At 33.2% G+C, this 25,942-nt stretch overlaps 2 protein-coding genes across 3 annotated transcripts; one reads left to right on the forward strand and one right to left on the reverse strand.

Annotated features, from left to right (window-relative positions):
- Positions 1-776: 776 nt before the first annotated feature.
- LOC134268687 (toxin CfTX-B-like) lies at positions 777-16,938 on the forward strand. The gene is made up of 2 exons (XM_062750928.1): positions 777-914; positions 14,497-16,938. Exon 2 carries the CDS (start codon positions 14,509-14,511, stop codon positions 15,832-15,834), a length of 1,326 nt encoding a protein of 441 aa, XP_062606912.1. The 5' UTR covers positions 777-914; positions 14,497-14,508; the 3' UTR covers positions 15,835-16,938.
- Positions 16,939-17,087: 149 nt separating this feature from the next.
- LOC134268689 (citramalyl-CoA lyase, mitochondrial-like) lies at positions 17,088-25,086 on the reverse strand. Of its 2 annotated transcripts, none has more exons than XM_062750929.1 (8): positions 24,986-25,086; positions 23,650-23,755; positions 22,775-22,944; positions 22,064-22,252; positions 21,195-21,393; positions 19,689-19,802; positions 18,556-18,734; positions 17,088-17,678 (listed from the first exon to the last, which is right to left on the reverse strand). In XM_062750929.1, the coding sequence occupies exons 2-8, from the start codon at positions 23,711-23,713 to the stop codon at positions 17,577-17,579; spliced, it is 1,017 nt and encodes a 338-aa protein (XP_062606913.1). In that variant the 5' UTR covers positions 23,714-23,755; positions 24,986-25,086; the 3' UTR covers positions 17,088-17,576. The 2 variants fall into 2 exon arrangements, with proteins under 2 accessions (XP_062606913.1, XP_062606914.1); XM_062750930.1 differs by having other exon boundaries at positions 23,650-23,743; positions 24,982-25,000.
- Positions 25,087-25,942: the final 856 nt, after the last annotated feature.

Raw genomic sequence — 25,942 nt, forward strand, 5'->3', positions numbered from 1 at the left:
AAATGAAAACACATTTCCCTATCATCAAGCAGCGGATTGTAGATATTTTTATTCAAACAAGTTTTGAGCAAATAAATTGCTCATCGAGATGCAAAATTTATAAGTACATCATTGACAATTTCTCTCTCCAATATTACTTAACAAAAGCCATTCCTTCTAAATATAAGAAGCAATTAAGTAAAATACGTATGTCGTCCCATAACCTAGCTATTGAAAGCGGTCGCCACAATAATATACCAGCAAATGATAGATATTGTGAAATGTGCCATTTAGATATTGAAGATGAATTTCATTTTATTTTAAAATGCCCTCAATTAAGTGATATTAGATGTCGATACATTAAAAAATATTACTGGAAAAAACCTTCAGTTTTCAAATTAATACAACTGTTAAGTGTAAAAAACTTTAAGGAACAGTGCAATTTAGGTATTTACCTCCACCATGCTTTTGAAATACGTGAAAGTGTCACAAAAACATTTTCTGTCTAAAGTATATGCATAATCTCTATATTGTTTAAGGTTGTTACCATCTATGATTATGTACTACATTTGTTTATATTACCATGTCACGTAACATATCATTTGATGTTTTTTACATTTTCTTATAATGCTATAAGATGTATGTCTTGGGCAATAAAGATATATATATATATATATATATATATATATATATATATATATATATATATATATATATATATATATGTATATGTATATATATGTACAAAGAATAATTTAAATAATAATTAACTGTGAGATCCAGTTGATAGCATACACGTCAGTCCTACGTATCTATTGTAAACAAACAGCTAGCAATGTCAGCTGATCGTTAAACTCCGGACAGGGATTTTAAACATAAAGGATTCCTTTAATTCTGACGTCGGTCGACACTCCTCACGTACATGTACTTTGAAGGTAAAAATATGATACATGATTTTGTAAAATGTGTATGTTTTCTTACAGCATGGTATCAAAACATCAGGTAAAAAATTCTTCCGATAAGCAGATAAGGGATAAAAATAGACTGACATATTTTAAGTTATTTATATCTGTTTGTGAATTTAAACCCTGAATTGTTTTGATTCCTTATGTAGATAAGGCGTTTTTTTTTTATTACATGACTGTTTAAGATATCACTTTGCAAATTATTCTGAGATGTAAACGCCGATGATTCAATAGATATTTTTGTGAAGCATGAGCATTCAAACAGATCAGTGATGTATAATATCAATAAATTTTCTGGGTGTCGAATTCTGAAGCGAGTTCTGAAATTACAAAACACTGACTCTGGGTATGAAGATTATTTTGTACAATCAATGTTTTTTCATTGAATGTATTTTATCGACATGCATGGTTTTATTTAAGGTTTCGTCAAAGGTCAACATGTCTAAAAAATTATTTTTACAATAGCTCCAAAACTATGTGTGGTATAAAGTCAAAATATTTACAGTTTATAAATATATCATTGATTAATAGATAGAAAGTATCACTTGATAACAAATATTTCAAAAAAGATATTTTTTTAGAAAAATTGTATCAGAAAATGTACATATTTTAAGGAGGAACAGGACCTTTAGCTGAAAAAATTCCTGTCAATGAATTTTTTTCATCTTTTTTATATTACTTTTTTAATATGTACTTAACATTTTAAAACGGTCCTGTCATGGGATTTCTTGACTTATTTAAAAGATATTGCCCCACAAATACCGCCCTGTTTAGAGTTTGTATGGAGTTTAGATACTTCATGTTTACGGGCCCATAACGGAGTACATAATGCGAATTTTTACGCACAAACGATAAATATGATAGATAACACTATATACTCAAATATTTCATAATATTCATAGCGTTTAAATTATCTGAAAGCAATTGTTTTAATTTTATATAATATTTGGGTGGGATAATTTCTGCATTTTTCAAGGCAGCTTCAACGACAAAAACCTCCTTTGGAAAAAATTCTGTCAATAAATATTTCTTAATTTACGATTGAATGTCAGTCCTTCATCGTAATTATTTACTGCATGAATATCATAGGGTGAAGCTAACCTCAATATCGCACAGGACATCGTTGAATTAGACGTAAGCTTGATAAAAACGCTTCACGTTTGTATTTTCCGAGTGCGGGAAATCAATTGTGACGTCACACGAAAATATAAACATTCAAAATTATCTAATTAGAGAGAATCTCTACTACTCAACACGAAAAAATATTAATTTTAAAAAATCTGCTTCAGAAATTTATCACGATATATTGACTGTGACCTGTTTAACCCTGTTTATTATGAAATAAAATTGGTCATGACTAGTGTGTGTACTTGATCTGGCTGCACTGAGAATTCAAACACATTGACGTCAGACTGCAGGGTAAAGAGATACAAGTGTGTGGATTGGGCAACTTCAGTACAGCTATTTATAAGAACCAGGCAGAAATGAAAATAAGTGATTCATGATAGTGATAGATTTTTCAAAAACTATCATATTTACATTAAGATACATCAAACTAAATACTTGATCACAGTTAAAAATGGATTTCATGCATAGTTGATTAAAAAATGAATTCAATATATACTGAAACAGTCAACAATATCCATTGAAAGGTGTCTGTACGTGCAGGTGATTTTTTAAGAAGGCCCGCACTCTCCTTGAATGTGAGTTATAAAATATTGAAAATCTTGTATCAAAGAATAAAAAACAATTAAAAAACCCATGGGTTATTTTAATTACAAATAGATATTGTGATTTTAATTTATGTAAAAACATGAAATTCTAGTTATCTCCCTTGGCACTCTTTAGTAAAAGGAGTTGGAAAGAGTTATTTAACTCTTCAGTTTAGAAGGGAAGGATTAAAAAATGTGTGTGATTTCATCCTCCTTTTGGAAGTTTTGCCGGTTTTCATACATCCAAGGGGCATGTAAGTCTAAAATTTTCATTAGAAAAATATAATCCTAGGATTAAAAAAAAATAACTGCCTGCAATTTGCTTAATTTTATCTGACAAAAATAAAATTTTATTTCCTAAACATGCTAAGAGTTTGAGTGTTTTGAAAAAGGCTAACTTGTTTAACAATAACATCAAAACCACTTAATTTCAGTTAATTTTGGGGAAAAATATTTAATTTTGTACTGGAATTTGAACAGTATCTCGCTGCTGGGGATTAGAGTATGATAAGTATCTCTCCTTTCCGTCGATACTTCCTTAGTACTGCAATATATACACAGTCGACTGGAAGAAATCCTCGACCTCAGCATACATGAAGCCGTAGCAAGAAGCAGTGAAAGCCACAGCAGAGATTGGATTGAGCATAATTTTTTCTATGTCTCGGCGCCTCTATCATGTCTATGGATGTCATTTTTAGATCAGGTATTTGTTTAATACATAACACAGACAAATGTCGAAACAAAGACAATATTGACTATTTTTTTTTCAAATTGAAAAAGGGGAAAGAAAAAATAATAGCAAACATACAGGCTGACTGCTAGTAAAAATCATCAGTCCTGCTAAAAATCTACCAGCCTAGCTGAGAAAATAATTGTCTTTATTTTTGAATGTAGGCTAGAGGTACTGTGAGCAATGAGCAAATGATACCCCCCCCCCTTGCCTCCCATATGAATATAATAGTGTCCATGTTTTGCTGTAGGAAAATATCATATTAATAATGCCATACTTTCGTAAAATACCACTTTGCATATGATTGTACTTTGGAACGTCACTATCAATACCCCTTGTCTGAACAAAGTTATATATCCACGCCCCCCCCCCCCCCCTCTCCCCCCTTTTAATCACAAATCTTGTACTGCATGCTCATGATACCATTAGTTGATTTGGAAGCGATTAATCAAATTATTAAATTTTATTGAATGATAACTTTTAAGTCCAGCTGGGCATCAATATGTGCAAATTGGTAAGCCCACAGCTGCACAGCAAAATTTGTGTGTCTCGGGCAGTCAGGTGCACTGTTTTTTCAAACACTGTTTTCGGAATTGCCAATTGGTCCTTCTTAAAATAGTGAATATTTAGTTAAGCCCTGAAAAAACTCAGATGTTATGGCAAAACGATAATTGCTATTTTTCTTATTCATTTAATCAAAATGTAAAATTGTGCCCTATCAAACTGTATATTTCAAAACTTATATATGTATGATATTCTTCGAATGCATTTTTCTTCTATTTAAATCATATATAAGGGTGGAGAGTCCTACAGAATTTAATTGACAAGCAAAACAACTAATAAAATACTGTTATGGTTTTATCAGTGAAACGGGGGAGGGGGTGTTAAAGCCACAAAACCCTATCCGAATGGGGGGGGGGGGGCTTCCCAAATATTCCTACAAGCAAATATATACAAACGTAAAAAGAGAGAGATTTATAAATATAAATATGAGAGCACATACAATATGCATGGGTTTCTGCCAATGGTTTCATCTCATTTAGGTTTAAAATTCAAAAATAAAATTTGATCCTACAAAACTAGAACTCTTTTTCAATTTATAACTAACAGTATGAACTCATGATGATATCACTAGTACATGGGAGAGGGGGTAAATAAATATTTGTTATCAATAATTCAAAAGCTAAATTGTTATATAAATGTATGCATTCTCATGTCATATGATGAATTTCATGATTTGTTATCATTTCAGATGCAATCTGAGCCTTGTTCTGAATTTCAATATCCAGTTTGACAAAACCTGCACAGCTGAGGTAATGTAATCTCACCAAGAAAAGATTATCAATTCAACTAACGTTAGTGTTATATTATTTATGTATCATTAGATAATTCTGTATTTTGTGTTGACAACTTGGAGTTTTTTTTAATTATCATTAAGAACATTCCTTTTCGTTTAGTAATCAAGGGCCTTCTGACTAAGGGTTGAATTATAGTGAACACTACCATTCAGAGACTTTGAAACAGGTATATACTTCTTCTGATCTTGATTCTCTGAATTTTTTAGCTCACCTGTGAGTTGAACGCTCAAGTGATCTATTCTAATCAAAGTTTTCTTTTGTCTGTCATTGTCATTCTTCAAGGGGAGAGAATTACAAAATTAATAGCATTACTGACACTTCTCAAGAACCAATGGCCCAGGAAATATGAAACTTATGTTGAACCATTGTCGGGTGGTGTAGATTCAATTTTTTTAAATCATGAACCCCATGTGTAGGATGGGGCCACAATGGATGATCAGAGTTTAACATAGGAATATATAAAAAAAATTTAAAATATTCTTCTCGGATACAGCAAGCCTTGATTGGTACTATTTATATGAAAGCATTTTCAGGTGGTGTAGATACAAGTTTGATTAAATCATGACCCGGGGATACGGTGGGACCACAAAGACCAATCAAAGTTTTACTAAGAATATAAAGAAAAAATCCTTTAAAAATAGTCTTCCAAATAACAGAAAAGCCAGTAAGTTATATGTACATATGGAAGCATTTTCTGTAGTGTAGATTTATTCGAATCATGACTGCCCCCCCCCCCCCCCCCCCCAGGTATAGCGTGGGGCTACTATAAAAGTGCTCAAACTTGTAGGGAAAAACTCACAGTCAAAAATAAGTACCCCGTAAGCATCCTTAGTGTAGATTCAATGATGTACAAAATCATACCCCTCCCCCCTCTCTCTCTTTCTTACAGGGAGAGGTCAGGACCACATATGCTTTTAAGCTTTTCAATACAAAGCTGATTTTGGATTTTTATCCAAGCCAGGTGAGTGATGTGGCCATGGGCCTTTTGTTAAATCATTCCTCTACACACATATGTACAGTACAACTCTGTTATAACTAACTAGGACCTGTAAAAGTACTTCACAAAATACTTCGTTATAACCATATTTTTAATTTTGTAACATTTATATAGTTGGGGATCCAAGAAGACTTCTGTGAATTCACAATATCTGTGTTTGAACTAAACAAGTTTTACTGCAGTTACAAGTATGTGGGAGCCAATTAGAAGTAAAAGATGTATTATTGTATGTCATCTTCATTATTTTGCTCAATCCATACAAATGTTACTTTGAATATTGGAATATAAAAATCAGTAAAAAGTTAGAAATTAAAATTTATAAAATGCAGCATATCTAAACAGAATTTTTGTTCTTGAAAAAAAAACTGTTTTCAGATGAGGCTGTAATAGTAATAAAATTATTCAGAATCAAATAACAGCTAATTACTTGAGGCAAGGATGTGGTGAGGGTTAAAGAAGGGGTTACATCACTTGAAAATTTAGAGAATTGTAGAGCTGAGGTTTTTCTCAAGAACCCTAGGGCCAATTTTTACCAAACTTTGCAGGGCTAAGACCCCTTACAAGGGGTGATAATCAAGAAAAGAGAAAAAATAGGGAGCCACTGGGTCAGAAAAGCTGAAACTTGTGTTAAAGCATCCAGTGATTAACTGAAGATTCTAAATTGTTTAAATCATGTCCCCTCTTCCTAAGAATAGACCTAAACCACAATAGGTATTACAAGTAGGAAAATCTGGTGTAGAACAGAATGACCAGTTACTCTGGTGAGTGTTATGGACCATGGCCTTCTTGTATTCATGATCATGATCATAGAGAAAACGAACCTTATCTACTCTCCTCTTTTAACAACAACAATAAATAAAGCTTTACTGAATTCCTATTTTCATTAACAAAGTTCAAATTTTGAATTATATTTTTTCCAGATTGATGAATGAACCACATGCATTATGTCAGAGGAATCTAGCTGGAGCACCTACTTAGCAGCCAGGACACATAGATGTACCTGTACAGTTGATACAGATAATCTCAACGGCACATTTCTAAATGATGGCCAAAAATCTAATAAAGACACTGTCAGTTTAAAACTTGTTGAAAGAAATCCTACGATGGCCGATATGAGCCGTCAAAATACAAGTAAGAGTAGCTCTATTATGTACGAAGAATCAATGGCAAAACACAAGAAGTAGTAATAGTAATTTGTACATGTACAAATCTTGAGACAAAATACACTCGAGACAACTTAACATTCCTTAGATTTATTGGGAAGATTATCTGTTAACTTAGAAGGGACAAAATTAAGAACATGTGTATCTGATTTTCCCCTCTGTATTCTCCCCTAAGTTTAAGTTATTTAATAAATGGTGTGCACCTTTCCGTCTCTCTTTCACAAATCTACGGAATGTTTCTTTGTTCCAATGAGAAAAAAAATAATGAAGAAAAATGTAATATGGATCCAGGGCAAGTAAAGTATGAAACAGGGGAGGATCCAGCCATTTTTGAAAGGGGCTTCCAGGGTTGTGTCCTTCTAACCCCCATCCCCCTACAAACTCCCAAGCAAAGATTGACCCACAAATTGAAGATCTAAGGTTGTGGTTAATATTATCTTTGTTTTTACTTCCTTTTTTTCTTTGAAAACGTACCCCCAGTTCAAATAAAAAAATAAACACATTTCAAAACCTATTGAAGCCTTAAATTTTAATAGATTTGCAGCATTTCCGAAGAGTACAAAGGATTTGTTTTTAGAATTTGAAAAACATTTTTGGGGTGGGGTGCGGGTGGGGTTTAAAATAAAGAGTTACATGTTAGTTTCTTCAAAAAATATAATCAAAACACAGTATATACATGTACATGCAAACACAGATAAGATTGCGGGAATCTAATATCAAATTAAACCTCGCATGTTACATATCATACATAAAATATATAAAAATAAGTAGAATATTTTCTACCATTTTCTCATAAAAAAATAGTGAAGGTGAATGGAGGAAACTAAATGTGTGAGAATCTAGCTATTCAATACATAAGTAAGACGTATAAGTGTTTACTACTATTCTCGTTCTCTCTCTCTCTCTCTCTCTCTCTCTCTCTCTCTCTCTCTCTCTCTCTCCACTTGAGAAAAAATAAAAGGGGGTTCCAACCCCTTGACCCCACCCACCCACTATGGATCCGCCAATGTGAAAAAATAAACACATTTCTTACACAGATCATCAAGAAACAGATTCTCATCTAGAGGCATAATAATAATTAAGATGCAGATCCCTTGTTTATGGAATTTTTAACCAGCATCTTGGGGCTTATGAATGAAGGTACATGTATAGATTTTGTTGTCGCCAGAGTTAAAATCAAAAACACCCAGATAATCTTAATAGAGACACTTGGAAAATATTTGATTAGATCCAAGACGAAAATAAAAAAAAAAAAAAAAAAAAAACTCGCTGCATTTTATGATCAATTGAAGTAAGGTACACAACATTTATTTAACAAAATAGAAGAAAAATCAGATACACATGTTTTTGATTTTGTCCCATCTAAGTTTACAGATAATCTTCCCAATAAATCTAAGGAATGTTAAGTAGTCTCGAGTGTATTTTGTCTCAAGATTTGTACATGTACAAATTACTATTACTACTTCTTGTGTTTTGCCATTGATTCTACGAACATAATAGAGCTACTCTTACTTGTATTTTGACGGCTCATATCGGCCATCGTAAAATCCAGACCAGAAACAACGGATATTGATTTCTAAGCTTCATCAAATGTAAAAGGGGTTTAATGAAACCAAGACCAGGATACACCCAAGGATATTTAATATTACACCCCTTCAACATAAAATTTTGAATTTTAGTTTGCCTATCTAGTCAAGAACATGAATTTTTTTATACGCCCGTCTTAAGACGGGACGTATTATGTTATAGGCTTCGTGTCCGTCCGTCTGTCCGTCTGTCTGTTAGCTTTTTCGTTTCCGGCTCATAACTTTAATACTACTAGGCCTAGGATTATCAAACTTTGTCATCTGATGCATCTTGGGTAGAAGGTGTGTCGCGCACAAAAAGTAGGTCACTGTGACCTTTAATTAAGAAGTTATAGCCAAATGTGGAAAAATCCTTTCCGGCCCATAACTAGAAAACCATAAGACCTACAATCATCAAACTTGGCCAGTTTATGCATCTTAGGTAGAAAGTGTGTCGCGACCTATTTCAAGGTCACTGTGACCTTTAATTTAAGTGAATTTTTTTTTTAAAAAGTGTCTTTTTACTATTCATTTATACATCCCAAATAATGTAAGAGCATTGCACTGTCCTTATTAAAAAAGTGTTAAATCAAGAAAATACTTATTTTTTTTAAGCATATACTTGACAGCAATCTTTAACAAATATAATGTATGTTAGAGAAATCCTACCTCTCCCATGAGTGTAATTATCAAGCACTGGTCAAGAAGAATTTTGATAACAGAAAATTGCATGTCAAATTAGAGAGAAATTAATGTGTTTTGAGTGCGAGGAGCATTGGTGTTATCTATGTCCCTTGAGTATTGGGCAAATGGGTAAGCCTGTTTGATTAAAAATAGCTCTTGCTGACTAGCTTAAGTTTTAAAATGAATTTGATGAAAAGTAATTAAAACAAATTTGATACTGCATAATAGACCAATCTGATATTATGTAACATTATTTAAAAACTAATTTTATGGGGTGGGGTGAAATCAGCATGTCCATATGAATTACATATTAAAACCTGTCGGACATTAAATCTCAACCAAAAAAAAAAAAATCTTTGAGTATTTTATATGTTTTAAAAGAAAAATTATAGTAGATTGTGCAGACCCATTCATCTCTTGGTAGTAATGAGTAGACAAGCATCCAGTTAAAGATTAATTATTGAGTTCAATGTAGGAAGGCTAGAATCTTATCTGTACCCTTTGGGGATTAGACAGAAGAACTGCTGGTCAGTTTATAACATATGTCATTTGATGGCCAGCCTTTTTTTTTCAAAATTAATTTGATGTACATTCAGTTGTTAAGACTAATTTGATGATGGGCATTTGACAAGGTCTAACACAACCAGCACTGAAATCTATCAGTGTTGTTATATTTATTATAATTGATGCATACATCACAGGGGATGGATAAATATTTTAAGGAATGGAAAAATCATCGAAATCTTAGAATCAAGGTTGATGTGATTTTCTTGCATCTAAACTGTTCAAGAAAATTGTAATCTTTTGACGGGCGTATCATGCTGTGGCGCGGCACTTTATTTTTATATTTGATACACTTTATAATGTTATATTAACATTTTTCAAGATTTCTTTACTGTGAACTATGTATTTCAGCAAAAATTACATTTACAGATGATTTTTCAAAAATTGATTTAAAAATCCAATTGAAATATTTAGATCATGTCTCATAAATGGTTAATCACAGTTACCACAGAAACCAAATATTTGTTTTAAAGAAGTTAGGTACAAAAAATGTTGTGTCTTTCAGTATTTTAGCTTATGGCCACTCATTCAGTTTTCTTCATACAAGCTAATCACATTGACAAAATTTGTTTAGGCAAATACAATATTTTTGGAGATGTTGTCATGGTAACCAGATACAAATCACAAAAGCATATTTAAAAAAATATATTTTCATGCATTTACAATTAACTGTGAAAATAATACATGGATGTTACTGGGGTAGTCAATAATTATTTTGTATTTTATGGAAATTTGTAAAGTCAATTTATTTAAAAAAGCATTTCCAGAATAATTTGTTACCATGGTTACAAAAATCTATGAGAAATCCACTGGTTTTATCTAATATTTGCAAGGTTTAGGAGAACATTTTTTATCTTATATTATCATTTTTTGTGCTTGTGGTATTTTTTCCACAACATACTCTGAAAATGATATATTTTGGTATTTTCTTGAAAAATGAATTTTTGTGATATTCTGTTACCATGGTTACAGAATATTTTTGAAAAACCCATGGGATTTGCTTTGTTTTAATATTAGAATAAGGATTGTGGTCTTTCTATCCTATGCTTTCAGTTTTCTTTAACATGTGGGATTTTTTCTAACTATGCTCTGAAAAAATGCTTATTATTGTGAAAAATGAATTTTTGTGACATTTTGTTGCCATGGTAACAGAGTGTTATTTAAAATCCCATGGGTTTTATTTAATTTTATTGAAATTAAGAAAGTGCTCTTTCTATTCCACCTTGTCAAACTTCTTAAACATGTGGGATTTTTTCTTACTATGCTCCTAAAAACGGCTATTATTGTGAAAAATGAATTTTTGTGGCATTTTGTTGCCATGGTAACAGAGTGTTATTTTAAAACCCATGGGTTTCTTTTAAATTTTATTGAAATATAGAAAGTGTTCTTTCTATTCCACCTTATCAAATTTCTTTAACATGTGGAATTTTTTCTTACTATGCTCCTAAAAACGGCTATTATTGTGAAAAATGAATTTTTGTGACATTTCGTTGCCATGGTAACAGATTATTTTTAAAAAACCCATGGGTTTTATATGATTTTATTAAAATTAAGAATGTGCTCTTTCTATCCCATGTTATCAGATTTCTTTAACATGCGGGCCTTTTTCTTAATATGCTTCTAAAATATGTTGGATTTGAAGAAATATTGTAAAAAGTGAATTTAATGAAATGGCCTATGTTAAATTGAAATTCAGCACCTTTAATAAATCCTATATAATTTTATCCTTATGGTAATCATTTAACATTTTATATGTACTTCTCAGGAAAAAAAGATTTATTTATGGTACTATCATCAAAAAAGCTCTGTTCTTGTGTTCAATAATAGCTAAATTAACATTTTTTTTCAATTTTTTGCTTGGTTGCCATGTGCATTTACATGGTGCATTGTTTCCATGGCAACAAAGGCTGGCCAAAAAAATTATGTTGTCCAATGATGTTCCCTTGGTCCATGAAGCAACAAATTAAAATTTTGTAAAAATCTGAAGTGGTCATGAATCACCCCCTGCCTGGTTCTTATAAATAGCTGTAATTCACAATATCTAAATGACGGCAAGGTCTTTTATAAATTTCATTAATAATTATTTCTAAATTTAAATGTTTAAAAAACAATTTTAGAATTTAGAATAAAATTACACAAGAACTGTTGATTTTAACAACGTTTAACATGTATATCATCACCGATTATGACGTGATTTGTCTTTTAAGTCATGTGACATGTGTCCTGTCTCCCCTTAAGATAAATGCACCTGCTTAATTTTGTCCTTTTTGTGAAAACCATCATTGCAGAATAAATATATATGTTTATCATTGAAGGGCACGTTTGACGTAAATGGTCTCTGAAATGCTGTAATTGAAAGCATGCCATGTATAAAGACAAGACCCCGATAGAATCTGCCTTTTGCAATGTACTTTCGCTTTCAAGTACCAAAATTTGCCTGCACTTATTTTGTCCTAATAAGGGCATATAATTCCTCTCTCACACAGTAAAATGTACCCCTATGGTTTTTATAGGGTTAAGAGAAAGGGATATTGCGAATATCGTGTCCCTCTAGGACAAGTGGGGTGCAGGCAAAACCAAGTAATGAAAAGGAAACAAAATATAATGCTGTGCAGTCTTTTTTTTCAAAGAACGAATTTTTCAAAAACAAAAAAAGATTCAGTAGCGGATGATCAAGGAATCTTGAAAAAGGAGGTTTAACCAGTTTAATTTTGGGTATGGGAAGGGGGCCACAGTCATACCAAAATAAAGATATTTAATGAATCTCATGTATAAATTTTAATTTTGACACAAAAGAGGGGAACTGCTGCCTCATTAATCCTCCAGTGAGATTTGTTACCTGCAGATTTACTTCACCTCAACATTCTTATTGATAATTCTGCCTATAATCTATTGACACATACATGTAACATCATAAGGCCCTAATACACTTCCTTCACCTGCTTACATCTTTGGCAGGTGCCCTTGCTGATGCCCACTTTTCCATCTTAGCTGCAATTGCTCTTGCTCTGTTGATGTTTTTTGCGTAGCTGCCTTCTATCCAACATCCTTCTAAATGCCATGTCGGTGAGGAAGCAGAAACCCTGGTTTTCTCTATTGTTATTACATGGCTAATTCAATTCCATTTCAAGAGAGTTATAATTTCTTCACTAGCATTGTTGTCAACATTATTATTTTATAATGGGATTCTAATTAATTTGATATTTTTTCAGGCCATATTACTATCAGGATTTCCTCAAGCATCTATTCTAAAAGGTGTCAATTAATCTTTAGACTTTTTTATTATCTCTCTTTTTGACTATTCCATGTCTCAATTTCATACTTTAGTAGTGACAGGAATGACATATTCAGAGATAACGAACAGTACTCGACCTCAAAAGTCCACTCATAGCATTATAAAATAGGAGCAGAGCAGACGCAGACCCCAAAAACATTTGAGGGGGATCAGGTGCTATAACTGTTGAGCGATTAAATTTTGTTTGAAGGGAGAATTTTGATGCGTTCCAAATTTTCCTAATATCCTGGTAAAACGGTATTTACTTTTCCTTCCTACATTATAGGTATATATGTAAAGGTTTTACTTCCTCAAATTCTTGTACATCGGTCTTTACTGGCCGTCTTACATGTATGTAGCACAGTTGGGCCTTTATACTTTGCAATATTTGGTTTGATGTCCTGAAAAATTGACGAAAGTAGAGCAGACTTTCACATCTATATCTACAAGTAAAAATCCCTCCTTATTCGTAGGCCTGTTGTTGTTCTCTTTCTTTTATTTTCTTCTTCTTGGTTAAAGACGGGTATATACATGCTGACAAAACGCTCGAAAAGAATAACACTTTATTTACAGGTTGCCCTTTCTTAATTCCCCCCTCTTTCAGTATATAATTTTAACATCAAACACATTCCTGATAACCGGTCAAGGCTATATATTTTTAATACTTAAATGACAGGTATAATAGATAAATTTATTGCACAGTCAGAGGAAATCGATGAAATATTTAAATTATTATCTATGTTACATGAATATAACGAAAACAAACAGGAAATAATTTTTGATTATATGATTATTCAAATGTACAGTGTTTCTAAAACAGGAAGTCATTTAGGGTAAGTTATGAATCTAGCAATTTTCATGTTTTTCATGTATTTTACATGCATGGGTAAATTATCTAAAAAATGAATATAATTAACAATACAGTGTGTCATAGTCCTATATAATTATATAAACAATGTAAATATTCGCTGCCATAAAACATTTGCAATTATTTATATAAATGGTTAAAATTATCTTAGTCATAAAAAAACATTACAAATTCTAAACACATTCATTAATTTTAAAAATTGAACTTATTATTGATGAAGGTGACTCCTACATGGCATTTTATGCAATCGATACTTGCCCTCAAACTGTTCTTTCATAGACGTCAAGACCTTAAGTTTTCTGAGATACTCGTGATGCATAAATTTAATTAAGCGTTTGTCGATTTCATCAGTTCGATAAAAAATAATATCGATCTGTTTGACTTGATAATAATGATAAACATGTACGTAAGGAAAATTACGCAAATTAAAACCGATAATGTCAGGAAATCGACACGTATTGTCGACAGAGATATGATATGCAGGGCGACAATATAATACAATTATACACTATTATAGATAATTATAGATGCGGTGAAAGGGTAAAACATACAGTGCGCAATTGTGCAAAAGTGAAATATATATACAAATGCCATTTTATACATTTTTATACATATGTTTTCCATCTTTACTTTGCAGGGATATTCAACAATGGCCATGGCTTCTAAGGAGGATTTTCGTTTTGAACAAAAGTTAACAGAATGTTTCAAAAAAGTGGGACTGGATGCTAGAGCAGCAGAAAACGTCTTCCTAGAACTATGCACGGTTTTCGCCGGACCTAAGAAATCAAGAGAGGTGAAGCAGGCCATCAATGAATTAAAGAAGTGTGTTAATTCAGACAGTGGAGATGTGTTCAACAAACTTTCCTTTGCAATTAACTTTGTTTCCAAGATTTCAGCCATTCATCCCATACCTGCAACCCTGGCAACTACGTTTTCAGTGTTGTCGACTTTGTTTGTACAAGTTGGAAATGCAATGAAAACGACAGTTCCGTCAGCAGACACGGACAGTGCCTATGCTGCCATTGAGCGCTTTCAGGATTCAGAGCTAAAGGCGGACGCTGTGGGTTTAGAGGATTTGTTTTACACTGTCAATGCCTATCTGAATAGTATTGCGGAAGATGCTCCAGAGAGTATAATTAACCATTTGGAGAATAAGTTTCCTACAAGTGATTCTGTGAGGCTTCTTGGTAAATTGAGGGCAAAAACAGAGGAGCTATTGTATTCTGATATAAAATCTGCATACAGAGCAGCAGCGTATATCAATTTGTATTCCAGGCTTGCGATACTCCGATCACTGGTGCTTTGGCAGTTGTTCGCCATCAAAAATCGCAAAGGTTATGATCAGTCTAGTGCACAAGGCGTCCAGGCCATGATTTACGAAAGCGAGAAGATAGACCTCGAGGTGGTGAAATTTGTCACTGAATCCAAATTCGAAAAAGCTGTATTTTTGACCGTATTCAATCCCACAGAAAATGAACATTTTCTCCATCTCCTTCGAATTAAACAAATTTGGATCCCATGCATAGGTCAGGACAAATTGTTCTGTGCACATACTCACTTGATTCGGTCGGCCAAGTGGCCTGATTGGAAAATGGAGATGTCCTCAGCACCTGGAGGGTCTATTCGTGGAAGCAATAATAGATCCGATGCCTGTGAATTTAATTTGGAAGTGGTGGAAAATCGAAATGTGGACAACATATTTTACATAAGATCGAAAAAGTGGCCCTCACATTATGTCTACGTAGACAGTAAACTCGGATGTTGCTGGTCTGTTTCTGGACACCCTGGTCCTGAAGGTCAGTGGAAGGTCATTAAGTTAGAGGGAACCAGTGGTACACCTCAATTCCTCATGTCCCCTCTTAAGTGGCCGTGCTATTTTATTTATATGACTTCCTTACTCAATGGAACTGTGAGGGGCACATTTAATCTGAAAGACATTAAGGAAAAGGGATTGTGGGAAATTCTTGATATATAGCGAATATACCATGTATTGTAATGAATTTAACGAAAACATAATCTTAAGACTGGGTAATGTAAGGTTTGTTATGTTCAATGCTATTTATTTTGTCTTAAGGCTATCTTTAAAATCATGATTGCTTGCCTTTCCCCAACTCACGGTAAAATTATTGTGTCGGTAGATAGATGGGGGAATTTTTTTCCCCAGAAAATGACAACGTATTTGTTGAAGGGATAAGAGGAAAAAGAAAAAAAATGTCCTGGAATGTGAAAAAAAAGTTTTGAATTGGCCATTTTCATTCAATCGGGAGAGGGTAACCAAACATTTTTTTAAAGATGGCCTTAATCGTGTTTTCATTTGTTGCAACACAGTTTTCCTCAGAAAATGAAACAGTATGTAAAGACACAATTGAATTGATGCATATGCTCCTTTTCCTCTTTTATTCACAAGTACATTCAGAACCATTTTCCAGTATAGATCAGAATCACAGAAAATGATACATGTACATGTAGCACTGTACAAATTCCAAAGGATAAAAGGATAAATGAATCAAGTGTATACATGTAGGTCCTTACCTATCATTCAGATTAAAGCATGATTTTTTTTTTTCAGTTTTATAATGGAAATGACTTTTGTGTAGATACATGTAATTTGTTCTTTGGCATATACAGAGGTAACAAAAAGATAAATATTATCTATTGTCCATAATAAAATAGAATACTTGTGTACATTACAAACATGGCTATTATGTACTTTAACAGACAATCTTACAATATTTAGGATATCTAAACTTAAGGAGGCTAGGGGATCAACTAATTTTTTTTTCAATTAACCACTAGATTTAACTGAAATTTTGTGATATATCTTAATGTGCTGTCAACAATCATTTGGCAGAGAAAAATTTCATAAATTTTAGCTTTAAATTTGATCATTTTATTATATATTTATATGGAGCTCTTCTTCTAATAGAGATCAAAATAGTCAAAAAAATGGTCATGACCACGCAGCCTTTTTAACAAGTGATTTAAAATTCCTAGCTCTAGCTAGAGAAAAAATTCTTCACAATTTATAACCATAAACATCATATACACATAAAATCATCATACACTGTATGTATGCATCTGACAACATTCGTTTGCTATGTAAAATAGCATTTTAAATCATCAAATGGATTTTAATGAACATTCAATGCACCCAGAACTGAAAAATATATGAATATGCATTTTCAATTTGAAAAAAAAATACTAAAAATTTTCTTTCAAATACATGTATCAGAGTATTAATATATTGATATAATTACATGTATGTACATGTAAAATAACAGAATTAAAAACTAAACCAACTGATTACATATAGACACCTCTACCATCTAACATGATTAACCTCAGTCTCAAAGTCTCTAAAATTTTTTGTCCATGTTGAATTGTGAACTTCCATTATGCAAAAAAGCATTGGATTTTTTTCAAAAACATGGTTCACCTTAACATCTACCTAAAAAAAGTTAAAAACTGACCTGCTACACACAAATTATATGTTTGTGTTCAATACAAATAATATGTATGTGTTTTAGTTTGTTTTGAATTTTGTAATGCCAATATGACCAATGGAATAATGATTACAGAATATTGTTAATTTTTTTTTTATTCATGGTACACAAACTGGGCATCACAGCAGATGACAATCCATCTGAAAGCAGTAAGTTGCTGATGTGGTACTTCTTGGTCAGTAAAAGGTCACAGCCTTTATGAGCCAATCACATGTCAGGGTGCCTTAGATCCAATATTAGCTGAGAGTTGTAAAATGTTTTTAGCTTGCAGGACAGATGGCATGTCTATCATCTTTCCTCTGAATGTAAAAGCACCCTGGAAAAAAAAATATTATGGGCATTAATTGTTATATTCTGAAAAACACAAAATGATAGAGAATGTACATAGAAACACTGTCACATAACAAAGTATCAGAGACACATTATTTTGCTTTGTTGTAAGCATAATTTGCTTTAATCTGTAGAGTTCACAATATATTTTAAAGTCAAGGGGAAGGAAAATCACTTTTGTTATAAGCATCAATTCTTAATAAATGTGTTCACTATAATCATGTTGTACTGTACCAATAAATGACATTTTTCATTTCTTTGGAATTTACTGTATGTTGTTTAAATGTATATTCATTATAAAAGAATCCATACATTTTAATCTATACTAAGTCTTGTTACTGTTAAAACAGAATTCAATAATTACAATCATGTGTGTGATCAAATAAAATAATGTCATAATTGTGTTTTTAGTTTGCTGGTTTTTGATAAACAATGAAATTTAAGCCCTTTCTTCTCAAAATTTCTTGTAATTTATTCTCTACATTTTAAAAATATTTCTCTCAACATATTCCTGCCTTTGCGTCTTAAAAATAAATTTCTCTACCCCACTCCTTCACCCTTCCTTATTAGACTACATGTGATAAATTTTGCTTATATTTTTACAGCAAACTGTCGACTGAGTCCTCATTGTTTGTGGGGGACCACTGTGGATTTTCTTGAGTAACCATTGCCAGAAACAATTATTTTAATTTTCAAAATTAACTGTATATACAAGATATGTATTTAATCTTCTGAATAACACAATTAATCTGCATGTTCCTATGAAACTCTGACCCCACCCCAACAAATAAAAGTTTACTTACAGTGTACCAACAAACACTGAGCTCAAAAATTCAAATGACAACACAGTAATTCCCCTTTACCTTCCCTGACTCTGTGTGTTTACTGAACGCCTCCACGAGCTCCGTGGCCCACACCACCTGATCCTGGTTGGGGGAGAAGGCTCTCTGGACAATGGGCACGTGGGAGGGGTGGATGACCTGCTTTCCTGTGAAACCCATCCTGGCTCCTTCCAGTGACTGCTTCTCAATTCCTTCTAAGTCTGTTAAAGAAAATATTTATTTATAATTTATAACTGTTTTCAAACTTCAAAAACAAGCTTCTCACTTTAATGGAATTTTTCCTGTTACTTTGACCATTTTCTTACGGAATTAGGACTGAGATCCATGTAAAATCTATTTCAAGAAGATACATCCAGAGTGCAGTTTTCATGCAGCTTATTACCTATGTGTATTTGACAATAAAAAAAATTAATATCCATGCACATTTAGAAAGTTACACTACCTTTTCAAAATTAGACCCCCTTTGTAAACGGGATGTTTGTAAAACACTTATGCCCCTCTCCCCCTAAATTGGATTTTTTCTCAGTCCAAAAGAGCATATCTTAAAATTTTTAAGTCCAAGGGGCATAACTCTAACAAAAAAGGATGCGATCATACCCAAAACAGATCTTGACCTAGATATTCAGTTCATAAATCTGTATACCAAATTTCATTTCAATATGTGCAACCTCTGTGAAGAAAATGAACAGAAACGGCAAATACATGGAATTTTTCTAAGTCCAAGGGGCATAACTCTGTCAAAAATGGTGCGATCGTTACCAAAACAGAACTAGACCTAGATATTTACCTGATAAACCTGCATACTATATTCCTTCTCAGTATGTGCAACGGCTCTGAAGAAATGAACGGAAAATAAATGGACCAACATACCAACGGACAGCAGCAAAGCAATATGCCCTACATTCTTCGAAGGGGGGCATAAATAATTGGTCTTGGATTTATTCAATGTACTTTATACCTGTATATTTTAATATCATAACATGCCAGAAGGTCAAAAATGAGAGCATTCCTTGAAAGAAGTTGTAAAACTTACATGTTATGTATTTCATGTTAAATTTTTCAAATGAAATTCTCTCAAATATCAACGTATCATATCCTGCATATTTGTTTGGAAGTGTTACAGTTTATACATGAAGCTGTTTGAAAAAACAGACCTTTTAAATCAATATGTACCATATCAATGGCTTGTAGTTTGAAGGCTTTAGCACATGTGACTATTTTCTGCCTGGCATACAGTAATTCCTTAGCATCAGCTGTTCTTGTGGCTCCTAAAAGATGAAAAAGATACAAAATTTTAAAGAATTTTTTCAAGTCTAACTAAAAGTTTGTTTGTTTCTATATTGATTCACATCCCTCTTAAGAATTTTTCAATCATAATTTAAGTAAATTTATAGTACTAAAGTCCATACTTATGCTCCCACAGTATCCCTGAAAGCCTTACATGGGAGATAGAAAGCACAATGATATACTGAAAGGAAAAAGAAACGCAGGGTAAACTTTTGAGGTGAATTAAATTTGTTTTTCTTAAAATACTTTTTAGTTTTCCTATCTAACTTTTAAAATATCTTTCAAAAAGATATAACCAAATTCTCATAGGATTTTGTTAATAATTCAAGAGTTTTGAAGGCTTACCCCCCCCCAAACATGAAAATGACTCTCATATCTTCAATGTCCATCTCGTGCATCTGTCAGAGTCTTATTTCTCCTTTGCATGGAATTTCATCAGAGTGTTTATCTTTCGAACCCTGGCTATATTTAGCATGGGTAACGCATAAAAATTAGTCAAACGGCGCGCGCATGCGCCAGTGAGAGGAATACAACCGTAAGTTGACTGGCTAAAAAAAAACAAATTGCGGAATTGTTTTCTTTCAAATTTTGTATGAATGTAATGATTATAATCGTGTACACTTTAAATAGCGGTTTTTGTGGTAGTAAGGTGGCGATTTAAGAGATGGCAGGACGAATAACCCGCTCGTAACATGGCTCTGTTTCACGTTAACGTCGTCGTCACGGTTGATTGAAATCCACTGTAATGCCCTCTTGACAACGGCTAAAAAGTTTTTGGGGGAAAATTTACAAGAGAATGCTAAGTAAATCATTATTAGGCAATTCGAAAACAAGACCCCGTTGAACTTCCGTAAACTGTGCCAAGATTGCAATAAATTTATAATGTCTCTTAATATTGAAAAACGATGTGCATACCTCATATGCATCAAATAAAGCAATAAGATTTGTGGACAAACACGTCGTTATCAAATTGCACGTGTTTTTCTTTTGTATTTTCCCTAATGACGTCATAAATTTTACGGTTGAGTAATTCTGAATACTGATTTTGATGCACAGTAGCTAAATTTCCCATCTGAACAATTTTCGTAATTTTCGGTCATGTTGTCAAATATTTATCGACAATTATCCTACCCTGCGTTTCTTTTTCCTTTCAGTATATTTTGTTTCCTATTGGAATACAGCAAAACTCGGTTACAACAAAGTCACTGGGACCTATGATATTACTTTGTTATATCTGTATTTCCTTATATCCATAAAAGGAATTCATTAAATTCATATAGCTGGGGATCCAAGATGACTTCCCTATATCCTTAAATTCGCAACATCCTTGTTTGTACTAAACAAGATTTGCTGTACATGTGACTAAAACTTACCAATATCTGCGCAATAATCATCCGATCCGAACACGACTCCATCCAGCACGTACAGCTGCTCCTTCAGTTGGAGATCCACCGTCTTCTGAAATACGTCCCTCAGGTTCATCAGACCCAGGGCGCTCTCCACGTACGTGATCAGGAAGGGGCGGGTCTGGAGTGATCTCCCCTGTAATGCCACCTTCAGCTGCTTGGTAAACTGACAAAAGGAATTGATATATAAGCAATGCGACATGAACGTTAAAGCAATATGAGCTGCATTTTACATGTTTTTATTTTGCTGGTAAATTGTGTTATTATGATTAATCTGTATGTAATCTAATCCCTTTGGCCTTATTTCAAAATAAATTAAAAATCAGAAGATATATTTCTGTACAACCGAAATACAGTATTAATAAGAAACCTTATTGTACGGGATGACAATAATCAATTTTGCTTCAATCAGATATTAAAAGTTCTTTCATAGCAAATATGAACAACAGAAGTTTAAAAAATTTCTAATTTTCTGTCATTGAAATAGTTAATGACAAATTTGCGACATTTTTTTTTCAATGTCAAACATGCAGCTCATATTGCTTTAACTTTATATGCCTGCCAAAGTAATTGACCTATTTCAAATTAGAAATCTAATAGGAAACAATACTTTTTACTTAATGTAACAGATTTTTTTTCTCTTTGAAATAACTTATCATTTGAGAGTTTATGAAAATCTCTGTTATTCTAAAATGCAAGATGGAGGCAATAGTATGTACATGATCCTCTGATATTGATTAATGGAAGATGCATATGCAACCTTTGGTCAATGTAGTGTGTACTAAGGGGAACAATCAGTTACTCATCAACACAAGAAAGAATCAGAACCTTTGTACCATGTCAATGTCCTGTGGCCGCTCCACCTTGGGCAACATGAGGGCGTGGGGCATTCTCTTGGCTTTCAGTACTTCCAACAAGTCCCCCTCCATTAGTCCACTGGTAACCGAGTTCACTCGCACGATACACTCGGTGCGACCAAAGTCAATCTGGTCCAGGGCTTCTCTTATTGTGGAACGAGCTTCCTCCTATAGGGTCAGTACAATATAAAATAAATGTATATCCAAAATTCTAATGATGAAAAAAATTTACTATTATTTGTATTATATAGTCTCATTTTTCTAATTTTAAATAACATACTGTAAATCACGTTTAATTCTCAAGAACTTAATTTTCACGAATTTACGTGGGACATTTAGTTCGTGAAATTTTCTTTCTCGCATTTAAAAGTATTCCTTATGATTATATAGAGGAAAAACGACAATTCGTGAAAATTATGTGTCGCTAATAAAGAGTCAATGACTATCTTGCAAAAAAAAGGTGTCGCGAAAGTTTAGTGATCTACAGTAACATATAACATTGAATGATAATTTCTTTAAATTACCAAATCCAATAAGATCTAGATAGTATATGAAAATACAATTTGGATTTCAACAAGATTTCATTGCCATTCACTACAAACTGTCAGTGAAAGATAAGAAAAAAAAAAAATAAATTCCACTTCACAGATATCATCATCAATGTCATTTTTGATTCCTTTAGAAATTTACCTTTTTATTTGCTGCCACGCCATCTTCACAGTCCAAGACTGCACTATCCAAATCAAGGGAGGTAACCTTCTGCATTTTTTTCTGATCATTGCCTGGTACATACATCACAGCCCTACGAGGGGTATAGGGCTTCGATTGTGAATTTATTTGGCCTCCGTACACACTGGCAACTTTGAAAATTATGAAAAGAAAAAACACAATCAAATATTTATTATCATAAAGGGAATTAAATTGTTCTTTAACTAATTAATGTTAAAAGTACTCCATCTCCAGAGCAAAATGATCAAAGCAAAGGATCAGTAATATTGCCTTAACAAATCCATGAAGGTTGATAATGTTTAGACTATTTAGCTGATCGAGACCTAAAATGTAAAAACAAACCAATATCGTAACAGATTTGGTCGCTTAATCATGGTGTTGAAATCTCTTAATCATTATTGAGACATGAATGTGTCAAAACCGCTTTGAACCCGGGACCTCTAGCATTTATAATCATGTGTAACTGTCATTGACAAGCTAAAAGATTAAACTGACTAGCCCATGTTACTAGCTACTACATGTAGGATGTTGCATATCTTACGCAAACAGTATTCATTAAAGCTTCAATATTCTCTCTATTCACATTTCAGAATTTGGACATTTTACAAAAGTGGACTGATGCTTGTGATATTATCATAGAGAGCTTAACCCTTAATTAGCATCTTTATGCTATGTTTATCAATTTTTACAAATTTTTTTTCTTTAAAATGTGCTACCCTGTATGAAAAATGTTATTTTTGATGATCTACATGTACAGTGATGTAGGTGTAGCATGTATTTGCTTATGAATTTTATGCAAAATCTCCTTTAGGAAAATGTCAGTAAATTTTAATTACCTTGATTCTGCCGTAGTGATCTGATGTAGAGGAAACAATTAGGAATTCTACGGAGCAACTTCATAATGCAGCTAAAATTGGGCCTCAATATGGGCTAACATTTAGGCTGTAATTAAGATAAGAAGAAAAAAAAATTTGATCATTAAAAATAAATTACAGAATTTTGCTTTGCATTAGTTATACATGCCTGCTTTATTTTTTGTAAATATGGCCAAAGGGCTACTATCAGGTCTGGTCCAAAGACTATTTTTACCTATGTAGCTATTTATCTGCCTTTTTCTGGCCAAAACACCGAACGACACAACATGGTGATTGAATACAATATTTTTCCATACAGTCACAATGATGAATACGACAAAATTTTAGCCAAAATATGATTACTTTCTTACTCGTCAATTTTACAAAATTGTTAATTTCCTAAGTAATCATTTTTTGGTCATTTTTTTATCATATCCATCATCAGTGTGACTGTATCAAGAAATTTGTTATTCACCTGTAATGGGAGAGGAGAAAATACAGCGGACCAGACCGGGATTCGTACACGCGCCCCCTAAAACTCCGGTCATGTGCTCTTCCAACTGAGCTATCTGGCCACCGGCAATTGAATCCTGCTGACCGCAGTATTCATCCCTCCTTAAAGATCTTTGGGCCTCCAAAGACCCCAACCCAGGCTCATCCCTGGCAGGCCTCTCACTTGTCAATTCCAGGACATGGCATGGCACCAAGTGTAACGGGAGAGGAGAAAATGCAGCGGACCAGACCAGGATTCGAACTGGGGCCCCCTGAAACTCTGGTCAGGTGCTCTACCAACTGAGCTATCTGGCCACCGGTGATCGAATCCAGCTAGCTGACCGCCACACACCATATATAGCACAGTTCGGTCGTTTGGCCAAAAATTGCAAGTAAAGCATAAAGAAGGTAAAATACCTACTTTGTATAAGTTTAAATGCCTAGGTAGAAATAGTCTTGATCTGGACCTGACTATAAATTTTAGATCTATAGGGGTAACTAATATTATTCTTGTTATTAAAAGAAGATAAATATTTCGTGACAGGCCCCTGCGGATAGACTGGGGGCCATAAGAAAATTAAAAGCACTTAAAAACATGATAAAATGTTGGTGTTTATCGTTAGTTCTTTTGTAAAAGGGGATCATGGTTTAGATTGGTATCATATTTGATAGACCTGGTTTAAGGTTAAAGTAAATTCGGGTTAAATGACAGCATGGAACTCGTATAAGCATGATTGTCATCTAAAACAATCAACGTCATTGAAAAAGTATTTTGATAACATTAGTCCAATCATGCTTTTCATCATTATATTTTAATTTAACTTACCAATTAATCTTTTCGAATGTTGTCAACTCGTATATTCATACGTTTTCAGTATGGATTTTAGTGCTATTTCCGATTTATAAAATACGGTGTCGGCGTGTTTTTCTTCACCGTGCTTTCGCCCCCCCCCCAACATAGATGAAATCAAAATCTGTTTCGTTCCTTTGCAGGGCGTATATCTTAAGCCCATATAGAATATAAAATTAGTCAAAAAAAAAAAAAAAAAAAACCAGGCCCATGGTCCACATCGCTCACCTGAGTAACTTTGGCCACGGTATTCTTTATAAGATTTCCAATTTCTTATCTCACTTGTTACCCTTACTAACAACATGGGATATAATTTCGAGAATAAAAATTCTAAACTACCACAGGATGCTTCCACGTAAATTTCAGCCATAATGGCGCAATGGCTCTTGAGAAGATTTTTAAAGATTTTCCCTACAAGTGTATCTCAATGACATATATTTCAATGTAAAACTTGAATTAATTTTCTATTGTGGCCACGCCCTACTCCTGGGGGCCATGATTTTGACAATTAAAAATTAATCTGCACTACCCAACTTGAGGATGCTTCTAAGAAGTCGGGGGCGACATATTGCAAAGGTAATCAATTTTTGCTCTTCGGGCTGTTTCTCGGAGATGACTGGGGCAATCTTCCTGAAACTTTCCTCAAAAGACGATCACTGGTTGTAGTTTTGCAATGAGGACGTTCAATTTCAAAATGATTACCGTTGTCATGGAAACCTGCGAAAAGCGAAAATTTTTCCGAGAGTTTTCTCTCTGGTCCCTTGAACATTCATCATGAAACTTTATTGTTTAATTAGTATTAATTTTGTAATTGTGTGATTTGCATTTAAAAATTGCAAATTGTCAATATATAGTTGCCATGAAAACTGGGGAAAAGTGAAATTTCTTTTGATTTTTAAATCAAAGTACTGAAAGGACTGATCCTAGCTTCGC

Source organism: Saccostrea cucullata, unplaced genomic scaffold, assembly GCF_032062105.1.
Source record: "Saccostrea cucullata isolate Sc308-1 unplaced genomic scaffold, CSIRO_AGI_Scuc_v1 ctg1426, whole genome shotgun sequence".
NCBI lineage: Eukaryota > Metazoa > Mollusca > Bivalvia > Ostreida > Ostreidae > Saccostrea > Saccostrea cuccullata.